Raw genomic sequence first — 13,349 nt, 5'->3', positions numbered from 1 at the left:
GCCACAGGGGGGAACACAAAGGTTTATAGATGCATGAGCATATAAGAGAGCGTCAACATGTTTTCTTCGGCGTTTGCTTGCAAGCGTGCGTGTTACAACAGGCTCGTTTGCTGCAATATTGATATTTCCAGTCGCCTAATCAGGGAACTGAGTTCTCTTTTCGCCGGTGAGTGACGCGTGAATGGGGCGCAAGGGCAGGGTAGCTTTCTTGTAACGTAAAGAAAAACTAACCCCGATCGTCCGCTTCCAGCCTCCCTTGTGAACGGCGCAGTTTGCGCGGCTCGAACAGAGGGAGAGAGAAAGCTAGCCCCGTGACCGTCCGCTCCTGACATCCCCTGTGAACGGCGCGGTTTGCGCGGCTCGAACAGAGGGAGAGCAGGTATCATCCCCCAAGCAGGCAAGGCAAGCGGGCGAACCGGCGAGCTTTGCGGGTTGGGGGGGGGCGGAGGAGCAGTCTCGGAGAAGGATGCCAGGTGAGTCCTCAGAGTCACCATAGGCAGTAACTGGCTCGCAGTGAGGGCGGTCGCCGTCAGCGAGCGCGAGCGCGAGAGCTGCGTGATCCTCAGGAAAGGGGCGTCTTGAAAAAGACGCCCGGCTCTTTTAGTGCAATGAGAGTGTGTGTCGCGGCGGCGAGCACACACACATACACAAAACACAGTAGCAGAGAAAGGATATAACGCCGGATAGCGCAGCAGGAAGGCGACTGAAGGCGGCGCGGCCAGCGGCTTCAGAGTGTCGACTCGTCCCGCTGAAAGGCTTCTTCAGACGGCGCGGCTTCTCTCCGGATCCAGCGATGCGAGAGCTTCGCTGAAGAGATGAAAAATCAGTGAGCTAGCCTCTCGAAGCTATGTTTATAGCCCTAGACCACGCCCATTCTGGCGGGACGTGACGTATTGGGCGCGAAGCGCCCCCATTGGAGCTGACGTCACGAGTGGGCCTTATCGATAGGCTGCTGCAGTTGCCGCAGGGCAGCCAATAGGCGCGCAAGCCGTCTCGCCTGTGTCTGCATGCTGCCGCAACGCGTTTTACATTATTTCAAAATTAAGGATAATTTTTGGCTTCAGTATCTCGCGGAAAAGAGATTTTCCCCTAGCGTAAGATTTACGCAGTACGAGAGTACCTCTCGTAAGAGAACTATGTACATTTACTCAAGTAAGGTACTTCAGTAGAAATTTGAAATACTTTTCAGATTACAATTTTTAATTCCCCTCCTCACCATTGAAAGCCATGTATATTCAGATTTATTGATGTTGAATGTTTTGTGATAAACTGAAGATTGTATTTGTTGATGTGTTGAAAAAATTCCTTTATTCCTACTCCTCAAGCACTTTACAAAACCTTTTGAATTAGCTGCAAAATGCACAAATGTTTTTTTCTTACCTTATGAACAGCCATCTTCTCAGAGATGCATAATAAAGATACAATAGTTACGTATGTATATTATAAGATATTATAAAACACTGACAGGTATCGTTTTACTTCACGGAGTACTTTTACTTTGCATATTTAGGTACTTTAAAAATCAGAAACAATGTAGTGTAAGACAGTTATGTATCAATACATCTGTAGAGCCCTGAAAATTATTGCACTGTTCTTTCACATGAGTCATCTTGTATTTATCCACAGTACCATTGCTTTTGACTTGACAGAAAACTAACAGATGCAAAAGTGCGTCTGTAGCCTTTTTAACACTGACATCACGTATGTGCCATCATGCAATTTTCAAACATCTATATGCTGGCAAGAGGCTTTAAATCTTGTAGTTCAAGAATCACAACAAAACATCAATATTTGTTTCACAGTGTACTTTTGAAAGTGCAATAAGGCTAATGTTACCCAGTTGTCCATGTTATGCTGAGATCACACATTTACAAGTTTATCAAAAATAAACTGTTGTGTTCTCTGAAACAATGTTTTGCCATTGTTGTTGTCATTTTGAAGAGGGTTAATGGCATTATTCAGTTCTTGCAAATCCCTGTCATTCAATGGGGAAAATCCTCTTTGAGAGTTTGGTGAGGAACAAAAAGCTACCCCTGCTGTTGAGAGTTCTGGGTTGTGAAAATGAGGCAAATCATTGTCCAGAGTAAAAAGCTGAACTGGTGTTCTATTTCCTTCAGATGATATAGAGTGATTGTTAAATCCAGCTTTGAATTCCTCCAAAGTGCGGTTGATTCTGGGTAGAAAGACATAATGGAGACAAAATAGGTCTGTTGCATTGTCTATGTCTAGGATACCCAGGGATTCCAGTTCATAAAAAATGGGTGCATAAATATGGCTGCAGTTTTTGTTCAAGTCTCGGTTAAAACGCTCGATCCTCTGGTTGTGTACAGAACTTCCTGTTAAGACAGAGCCTTCCCCCCTGCTCGCATGCATGTCCTCCCAAATCTGAACGTTCTCTCCTCCGTGATCAGTCCTGATGTGCAGTGGTCTTCCAAACTGTCCAACAGCTGCAGTAAAGAGGTCTCTTACAGTTTCAGCACGATTATTGTTGGAGCAGTGAAGAAACATCAACATCCTACTGTAGCCGTCTATGGCACCATGAACAACCAATTTCCACCTAATCAACTTTTGATTTCCGTCTACATGCTATATGAAATTTGGATGTGGGACAGAGTATACTCGCCGAGCTATTGCTGTTCTTCTCCTGGCTAGGACACCAATTGGGTCCATCCTTCGCAGTGAATCTCTTACACGTTGTCTTTGAACCACAATGTTTTTGGAGCGGAGATGCCCCATAAGCATCACTTCTCCAACATTTGGGTGTTCAGTTTTTATTTCTGACACTTCAAGATCCAACTGTTGATCACTGATGCTCTTATATTTTGACGTTGGGATATTGTAGTCTTGCAGTAACTTGTAGAAAGTTGGCCTTGAGATTGAAAGAATAGATGCCGCTTCTGTAAAGGTGGTTTTCAGTGAAAGAACATGTTCAAGCTCCTCTTTGGAAATCTGATGTCTTCCTTGGTAGTCATTCTAGAACACACCAAAGAATATGACATTTGGCATGTTTCTATAACAAACAAGGGTTATTCAAGAGAGAATTATAGACATTATAACAGATGAGCATTCACATCCACTCATTATCTTTCTGACTGAAGAAAATTATAGATTGTACTGTACATTTATTTAAGGAATGTTTAAATAAAATGGACAATCAAAAGATGAGAGGTTACTGAGAGGTAGATAAGAAATAAATCAAACAAATATGAACATGAATATTAATACTTACTGACAGACAGGTCACTGGAGCAAAGTCTGTTGCTGGTAAAGGTATGGTAGCGCTGGTGCTGGAGCCCTGAGGAGTTTTAAAATATAAACAAAATACCAAAGACGTTGTTATCTTGTCACATGTTAGTGTTGTGTAAAATATGCCACCATGATTGGAACTAATGCCGAAACATTACACCACACAAATTAAAAAACCAACAAACAGCTTGCTAGGTTACATGAGTATGAAAGTATATAGAGCGGTATGATGTCCCAGTGGAGGTGGTGGGTGTGGCTGGCCCCGGCGGTGTGTAATTGTAGGTGGTGGGAGTCTGAAGAGACATTAGCTAAATATTAGCAACATTATATTTCATGTGTTTTTAGTGTTTAAATGTCCAGCAGTCAAAAACCAGGGTTGAGATTGGCAAAGGAAACAAAGAGAGATACATTTTATTCTTTTTTACAGTATGCACTCTGACTGTGGTACCTTATTCACATTAAATTAAATGTCTTTATCATTGTGACTGCCTCTGTCCTCCATCAGCATTTCTCTCTCTCTCTAGCCAAGCAGAGAACGGTTTTATCTTGTGAGTAAAGGCCAGCAGGTAAGCCAAGGTGAGATGTCTGACTGAGGACAGAGGCAGATTTCCATTTGACCAACAATTTACAGTGTCATTTGTGGGCCTGAGGGGTGACAAGCAGCCTCCGTTAGCTGTAACGCTAAATTATATAATTTATGCTTTGCTGCTCAGAACATCTTCACATAATCGTAAACTCACATTTACTCATGAGTTCATCCCACTGCGTCACTTAACCGGTGTGAGTTTTACGGTTTATAGAAAACAAATGTGCTAACGTTACACATAAAGTGCATTTGGTGCTAGAAGCAAATCTCTACTGGCTACCGTTAGCTAGTTTAGTTAAGTTAGCCTTGACAAGAATCGAATGCTACGTGATTTGGAAAACATACTTACCGAGGTGGCCTGTGGTGGCCCTGAGGCGGTTGCTGTCGTTGTTGAAACATTTTGAATTGCCGCCAGGACGGCTCTGCCGATGCTCTCGGCCAACGCCGTTTCGTTGGACATTTTGAACGACGTACCTGGTCCGGGGCGGGCGGGGAGCGAACATGACAGAGAGTGATGAGTTGACAGAGAGTGATGAGTTGACATTCAGTCAAAGTGAGCCCCCTCGTGGCTGGCTATTATGGCTGCAGGTCATAAGTCCCGCACTTTTCATAAAAGTGACACCAGCCTACTCTTCAAATACAGTTTCTCCAAACGTGATTATTATTTTAGGTAGTTATTATCACGATAATCCATGCCCAAGAGTCCATTTCCTCGGATGAGATGCTTTTTATTTGTTATTTGACACTATAAACCATTCTATAAAACACACACTGACCTCCTTGAGCTTTTATTTTGGCACTTCCGGTTACCGGCATTTTTAATTTGCATATTAGTTAAATATTTAGTTTCCCCCGAAACATTTAGATTCAACATTTAGATTTAGATTTAGATTTAACATTTAGATTCAACATTTAGATTTAGATTTAGATTTAACATTTAGATTCAACATTTAGATTTAGATTTAGATTTAACATTTAGATTTAACATTTAGATTTAGATTTAGATTTAACATTTAGATTTAACATTTAGATTTAGATTTAGATTTAGATTTAACATTTAGATTCAACATTTAGATTTAGATTTAGATTAAACATTTAGATTTAACATTTAGATTTAGATTTAGCATTTAGATTCAACATTTAGATTTAGATTTAACATTTAGATTTAACATTTAGATTTAGATTTAGATTTAACATTTAGATTTAACATTTAGATTTAACATTTAGATTTAACATTTAGATTTAGATTTAACATTTAGATTTAACATTTAGATTTAGATTTAGATTTAACATTTAGATTTAGATTTAACATTTAGATTTAACATTTAGATTTAGATTTAGATTTAACATTTAGATTTAGATTTAGCATTTAGATTTAACATTTAACATTTAGATTTAACTATTTAAAATATCCCTAAGTTGATAAATATTGTTTTTAAATGTGCTAAAAAGTGACCGTCAAAAATTCATACCAGTTTTTTAAACATAGTTTGAAGCTAAATGTGACAAAATGTTGCTGTTATTTTCAGCGTGAGCCGCTTTACATACGGCGCCCCATACGCTCTCAGATCATTTGGTCTGTGTTCAAGAGGTAAAAACAATATAAATACTGTTCGTTTTCTCACACAAACCGCTCGTTTCGTGTCTTGGGCCATCAATGTGTACTTACGATGGGGAATTGTTTAATTTGGACGATGGGGAATTGTTTTAATTTGGACTCTGTGCATGCTCTTTGAGACAGTGACCATCGACCTGCATTATATGACTGACAGACAAGAACGATTTGACCTAAAAATATCAAAATTGAAACTACTGCGGAAAAAAAGACACCTACATCTTGGATGCCCTTGAGGTAAGCTAAAACATACCAAAATTTAATTTCAAAGTGAACTATCCCTTTAAGGATAAGGCTGCGGATGACAGTTTCACGTCTCATCTCAATGCTTTGGTTCTGTGAACAGATTGATAATGTGTCAATACTGTGTGCATTACAAGCATGAGGAGTTGTCCTGCATATATACCTGCATGCAGTTTGTGTGTGTGCAGTTTTCTGCAGATTTTAACAAGTTAAACTTAAGTTTTTTAAAAGACCATTTTATATATATATATATATATATATATATATATATATATATACTGTATATATTAGTGATGCACCGAAATGAAAATTCTGGGCCGAAACCGAAAATTTAGGATGTACTTGGCCGAAAACCGAAACTGAAGCTGAAAATGGCTTCTTTTAAAAACGTATGCTACATATATATAATTTAAATTGCTTGAATTTAATGGATATGAAATGAAAAATCACAATATAATAATCAAACTTTTATTAACAGTTACATAACAAAACATAAAATATGTTTTACAATAAATATAAATAATAATACCAAATAATATTATTCTTCAAGTTTTATGTTCCGTCAAATAAAATAGTTTTTTAAAAGTTGTGCAAAAAAAATAAAAATCCACAATTTTGGAGATTTTTGTAGAACAAATGTAACATATTGCAACTTCGGTGTCCTCTTGTATATGTCACTTTTGTGAAAAAAATCCTGGTCGATTTTTGAGACATAAGTGTTCATTGAATCGTTAGTAAATTGCCTATATTTGGCGTTGATCCGTTTTCAACACCAAATATAGGCAAATCCACGGACAACTAAACAGGTTCCTTGCCACTGTTGCCTTTGGCTTGCTCAGTTGGGGATATTTTGGGGATAATTAATTTAATTTGATCAATCAATAAATTCCTCTTGAAACAAACTTTGTTGTATTATTTAAATGTAATACTGTGAAGCTGCTTTGATACAATCTGTATTGTGAAAAGCGCTATACAAATAAACTTGACTTGACTTGACAGGCATTAGGACGAACGTAAAGAGGGCGCTTGAGACGTGCACAAGTCAGCAATGTGGACTGCCATAACATCAATGAAAAACATTACTGAAGGCTACATATTATGTACTATATTATGCAGAAATAGGCTATATGTGTGTGTGTGTGTGTGTGTCAGAACTATGGCAAGCCAAGTGGTTCAGAATTATGCTATAGATTAATCGCGTTTACAGCCAAACGCCGTCAAATACGGCGTTTAAAACCGCATTTGACGGTGCAAAATACGCCGTTGTAATTACAAACGCCGTAAAAAACGCGCAAAATACGTCAATGACGCCGTATTCAATGGCGTTTTAGAGTGCATGGAAAGCACCGCTTTTTACGCCGTTCATCTCGCCATATAACGCCGTAAAAAACGCCGTTTTGGTTGCACAGAGCGCGCGTTATTTTACGGCGTTTTGCTTATAGTATAATGAGACACGCCCACTGATTTCCACAGCCAGTAAGTTGTGTTCTCTCCCAATCAATGATGAACTGAGTCAGACCAGACGAATTCAGCAGGGATCATTTGTGGTAATCAATTAATATGCTCATAAGGAGTAATTGATTTTATGGATTAAATTAATCCAAGCTAAATAATAAACTGTAATTAAAGAAAATATTAAATAACATTAAAATCAATAAAGCAAAATTAATAGGATTTTCACATTTTAAAAGGGAGGAGAAAAGATCTTGAAGCAAAACCAGTTGAGAAACACTGTATCAGAATTATGGATAGATAGAGTAGCCTAATAGAGTTATGGATTTTATCCTGCTTTTTTCTCCGTTCACAGAAGCGCTACAGGTGAATACGATGATGAATCCCCCTATTCTGTTGCTGCTATTTTATATGCAGGCTAAAACTAAACCCCAGGGAAAAAATGTTGGGTATTTTTAATGGGTCACAGTCACAGGCACTTGTTCATTCATTAATTTAATGAATTGTCGGTTAATGAATGGAGAATGATCGCGTCGGTTGAAGGTCGCAGGGGAAAAAAAAACCCCGACATTAATCCAGTTTGTTGATAAAAGAAAACATTTCTAATTTCCGTTTAGTTTAAGTTTTTCAACTAATAGTTATATTTTTCTTTATTTCAGGTTTATTTCGATTAGCATAAATGTTTTTAATAGTTTTAGTTTTACTTAACTAACCCTGCCTGGGCAAAACATCGACAGAACTGTCAATTTTCCAACTCTTTCAAGCCACGAATATTTACAAATATTCACGAATTATTTAATGCCGGTCTGGGACACAATATTAGGCCAATCACACTCATCCAGGCCAATTAACCTACAGCTATTGTTGCAAGCATAATTTACATTTATTTTAATAATAATGACTCAAATGTGGGAAAGAAATAACAATGTTATTTTTATTTTTATTTATTTATTTTTATTTGCTGAGTTTGCAAATAAATTTATGTTTTATCTTTTAAAATGACGGATTTAAAAAACGGCTTTGTACCCACAAACGGTTTACTTTTTTCCCCCCAAGTCATTTATTTCACTATGAACTGGACGATCGAAAGGGCAAAATATTTTAATCTTCATTTTACAAAAAATATTTTGGATATAACGAAATGTAATAATGTTATTTAATGAATATATATAATCAATGTAATATGAATAAAACACGAATTTAAGTAAAACACTACTATCGGAACACTATTTAATTCTGGAAGGAGAAGCTTATAGGCCTACCAACAAACCTGCCACATTTTTTAGAAATGGCAAAAAATACATTCGTTTTATATTTTTCAAATATTTAAAACACACAAATTCATAGGGCATTCTATCGGTTATATCGATATTTTGTGTTATTCAGAGAATCAGAATCAGAATCAGAAAGAGCTTTATTGCCAAGTATGCTTGCGCATACGAGGAATTTGTCTTGGTGACAGTAGCTTCCAGTACACATACAATATAAAGTGACAAGACAAGTGACAAGTAACATAGGTATAAATAAAAAATAGAAAAAAAAAAAAAAAGATTATAAATGATAAATATATATAAAGTTATAAGGTGCTATAATGAAATGTCTGAGGGAAGTATTGCACATGTTTGTTCCACAGTAGGGGAACATTTTAAGTGTTCATGAGGTAGATGGCCTGGGGAAAGAAACTTTTCCTGTGTCTGGTTGTTTTTGTGCTCGGTGCTCTGTAGCGTCGACCAGACGGTAACAGTTCAAACAGAAAGTGTGCTGGGTGTGACGGGTCCAGAGTGATTTTGCGAGCCCTTTTACTCACTCTGGATGAGTGCAGTACTTTGAGTGTGGGAAGGGTAGTGCCAGTGATTCGCTCAGCAGTCCGAACTATCCGCTGTAGTCTACGGAGGTCGGTTTTGGTAGCAGAGCCGAACCAGACGGTGATGGAAGTGCAGAGGATGGACTGGATGACAGCTGAGTAGAACTGTACGAGCAGCTCCTGTGGCAGGTTGAATTTCCTCAGCTGACGCAGGAAGTACAGTCTCTGTTGGGCTTTCTTCACAATAGAGTCTATGTGAGTGTCCCACTTCAGATCCTGAGAGATGGTGGTGCCCAGGAACCTGAATGACTCTACTGCAGTCACAGTGCTGTCCATGATGGTGAGTGAAGGGAGTGCAGGGGGGTTTCTCCTGAAGTCCACGAACATCTCCACTGTTTTGAGCGTGTTCAGCTCCAGGTTGTTATAACTGCACCAAAGAGCCAGCTGCTCCACCTCCTGTCTGTACGCAGACTCGTCACCGTTCCGGATGAGTCCGATAACAGTAGTGTCGTCCGCAAACTTCAGGAGCTTGACAGAGGTGTCTTTAGAGGTGCAGTCATTTGTGTACAGGGAGAAGAGCAGTGGTGAGAGAACACATCCCTGTGGAGCACCGGTGCTGATGGTGCGGCTGTCGGACGTGATTTTGCCCATTCTGACTAGCTGTTGTCTGTCTGTCAGAAAGCTGGTGATCCATTGACAGACGGAGCTAGGGACAGAGAGCTGGGTCAGTTTGGTCTGGAGCAGTGATGGGACGATGGTGTTGAAAGCAGAACTAAAGTCCACGAACAGAATCCTTGCATAGGTCCCTGGTTTGTCCAGATGTTGTAGGGTGTAATGCAGTCCCATATTGACCACATCATCCACAGACCGGTTTGCTCTGTAGGCAAACTGCAGGGGGTCCAGCAAGGGTCCAGTGATGTCCTTCAGATATGCTAACACCAGTCTTTCGAATGACTTCATGGCCACAGATGTTAAGGCAACAGGTCTGTAGTCATTGAGTCCTGTGATCTTTGGTTTCTTCGGGATTGGGATGATGGTGGAGCGTTTAAAGCAGAAAGGGACTTTGCACTGCTCCAGTGATCTGTTGAAGATCAGTGAGAAGATAGAGCAGGGGTTTTCAAACTTTTTAATCTCAGGGACCCCCAAATATGATGATTCCTTGCAGGGGACCCCTTTGCCTAAGGCACTTATGTATTTCAAGTATAAATCTGTAAACTAAAATTCTGTATAACGTAAAGACATTATAATTCGTATTTCACAGGCATGCAAAATGGTATTGTTTTAAAAACGATTTATTTTATTAGTTGGCAACTCACTATAGCCAAAAATGATTCTCACAATTATTTTATATTTCATAAAAAAAAATAAAAAAAATTACATTAACTGAACAAGATAGCTTTTCTAAATAAGGCACTGGTAGATGAAAAGTTAAACCTGGACATTTGTAATATTTGTAGTTTCTGTAGTTTTTTTTTCCTTGTCTTGTATTTATGGAAAACTGCAAAATATTTACATTGAACTGGGTACCTTTTCTAATTAAGGCACTGCTAAATTGCTGCTATATTTTCATTAAGTGAAAAAGGAACCTTCTTTCACAGCATTATAATGTGACAAGTTAAACCTGAAGAACAGCATTTGCATTACAAACACAATCAAACCAGTTTGAATCATTCACTGATTCAAAACTCCTAATGGGACGGATGAGCTTGGTGGCTTCTACATAGTTTGTCATAACGTGGCTTCATTTTAGTGAGAGCCAGACGCATGTCGCTTTCAACCTCCAGACGGGCTCTGTGCTTTGACTGAAGTACTTTCAGTGCTGAAAATCCAGCTTCACACAAATAAGTTGTGGCAAAAGGTAAAAGACATTTTATTGCCTTCTCTGACAACATAGGGTAGTCCTCTCTCACAGACATCCAAAACTCTGATAGAGGAAGAGATGGGAACCTTGTTTTTCTCCCGCCATCATTTGACAAGTCAATCAGTTGCTCCTTGGCTGCCAGATCCAGATAAGTGCCAACCCCTGGTGCAAATGGGTCCCTTACAAAGTCAAGGTGGTTGTTGTTCAAATCAGGGAAATACTGTTTAAAATAGCCCTGAAGATGTGACAGGTGAGACTGAATTATGGGTGTGATGTTGTCTGCAGTGGAGGAGATGCGCTCCTGGTTGTAGAGAGGAAACATTTCTGTTACTCCTTCTTGCAGTTTGCTTTCCCACAGGGATAATTTTTGCATGAATGCACGCACCTTGTCTTGTGCGTTCAGTATGTGAACATTGTGTCCTTGCATGCTCTGATTGAGGACACTGAGATGCTGGAAAAAATCTGCCATGTATGACAACTTCAGTATCCAAGTGTCATCTTCAAAACATTTGGCAAGTTCTAGGTTTTCATCAGAGAGAAACTCTCTCAGCTCTTTGCGCAGCGCGTACACGCGACTTAACACGGCGCCGCGGGAAAGCCAGCGCACCTCTGAGTGGAGCAGCAAACCCTCGTAATCTGCACCCATTTCTTTGCAGAGTAAACGGAAGAGTCTGTGTTTCAATGGGCGTGATTTTACATAGTTCACAGTCTTTATTACATCCTTCAACACTTGATGCAAGTCATCTTCAATGCGCTTGGCCACAAGAGCCTCACGGTGAAGCATGCAGTGTGTGCCAACGGCGTTGGGGGCTTTCTCTTTTATCAGAGTCACGACGCCGCTGTGCTTACCGGTCATAGCGGCAGCACCGTCGGTGCACACTCCAATACACCGAGACCAGTCTATTGAATTGTCCGTCATGAACTGATCCATCATATTAAATATGTCCTGACCTGTGGTTCTGCCTTCAAGGGGTTTACAGAAGAGAAGTTCCTCAATAAATTTGTCCTTACCGAGAAAACGTACGTAGACCATTAGCTGTGCTTGATTCGCTATATCAGTACTTTCGTCCAACTGAAGTGAAAAGTATTCACTGGCTTGCAGCTGTTCTAAAAGTTGTGATGAAATATCATCAGCCATCTCACCTATGCGTCTGCTTACTGTGTTGTCTGACAAAGGCACACAATCTACTTTTCGTGCCGCTTCCTCTCCAAATAACTCTTTGACGATGTCTTTGGTAGCTGGTAATAATAATGCTTCGCCAACTGTGTGCGGCTTCTTAGCACGCGCGATGTGGAGTGATGCCAAATATGACGCTTTTAAACACCTCTCAGGGACTGATGCTTGCTGCCGAAAAATACTAGCCTGCCGGGCCAAACACAGCTCCTGATGTTTGAAATAGTCAGTCGATTTTTCTGCCTCATTGGGATGTTTCTGCTGTAGATGGCGCTTGAGCTTGGATGGTTTCATGCATTCGTTGGAGAGAATCTCTTGACAAAGAACACACTGGGGTCTATCGACTCCCTGCTTTGACATGCAGGTAAAACCAAACCCAATGTAAGATTTGTCATATTTTCTGGTTTTTGCCTTAGCATTCGCCAAGTCAGATTTGCATGAACTGCTTGCGGGAGCGGGATTCTTTAAAAATCTATCCATCATCTGTACTGCACTTACAGCCGCTAATTGCTCCGTCCATTCAACTGTATACAAAACGTTAAAGAGTGCAAAGGATTTTGGGATAAACACATTACAATTAAGTATCCACTTATATAAATCATAAAACTATATATAGATTTGGTCATTAATAATTAATAATTTTAGGATTGGAAAAAAATATATCTCGTAGCCTAAATAATTTTTTGTTTCTGCCAAGTTTTTCGCGGACCCCCTAGCGCTCTCTTGCGGCCCACCTGGGGTCCGCGGACCCCAGTTTGAAAACCCCTGAGATAGAGGCCAGCTGGTCAGCGCAGGTTTTCAGACAGGCTGAATGCAGGTTTTGCATTCAGCACTTAGATGGAAATGTGCCGAGTTAAGCCAATACGACCTGGATTATTATCCTTGTTTAATAACTTGTTAATTGGATTAAATGATCCGTGCTGAATTCGTCAGGTCTGACTCAGTTCATCATTGATTGGGAGAGAACAGTTCCAACTTACTGGCTGTGGAAATCAGTGGGCGTGTCTCATTATACTATAAGCAAAACGGTGTAAAATAACGCGCGCTCTGTGCAGCCAAAATGGCGTTTTTTACAGCGTCATATGGCGAGAAGAACGTATTGACGTATTTCGAGCGTTTTTTATGCCGTTTGTAATTACAAAGGCGTATTTTGCGCCGTCAAATGCGGTTTAAAACGCTGTATTTGACGGCGTTTGGCTGTAAACGCGATTAATCTATAGTGTAATTCTGAACCACTTGGCTTGCCATACAGAACCTGCAGTTGCTGTGTGACGCGCGTTCCCTGCGGGCGTATCGTGACGAGCTGGACGCGCTCCGAGAGAAGGCCGTTAAAATCGATCCCCTATTTTCGTTTTCGAAACGTGTGTT

General features: G+C 39.9%; 1 protein-coding gene across 1 annotated transcript; it reads right to left on the bottom strand.

Annotated features, from left to right (window-relative positions):
* Nucleotides 1-10,634: 10,634 nt before the first annotated feature.
* LOC309480280 (zinc finger BED domain-containing protein 5-like) lies at nucleotides 10,635-11,738 on the bottom strand (the record flags this gene model as incomplete). Its single annotated transcript, XM_082144691.1, has 1 exon — nucleotides 10,635-11,738. The coding sequence occupies one exon, from the start codon at nucleotides 11,736-11,738 to the stop codon at nucleotides 10,635-10,637; it is 1,104 nt and encodes a 367-aa protein (XP_082000817.1).
* Between the last annotated feature and the right edge of the window lie 1,611 nt (nucleotides 11,739-13,349).

This window comes from Leuciscus leuciscus, assembly GCF_965113295.1.
Source record: "Leuciscus leuciscus genome assembly, chromosome: 18".
NCBI classification, from domain to species: domain Eukaryota; kingdom Metazoa; phylum Chordata; class Actinopteri; order Cypriniformes; family Leuciscidae; genus Leuciscus; species Leuciscus leuciscus.
Note: the sequence above shows the minus strand (reverse complement) of the source record. Positions and strands in the feature narration are given on the sequence as shown.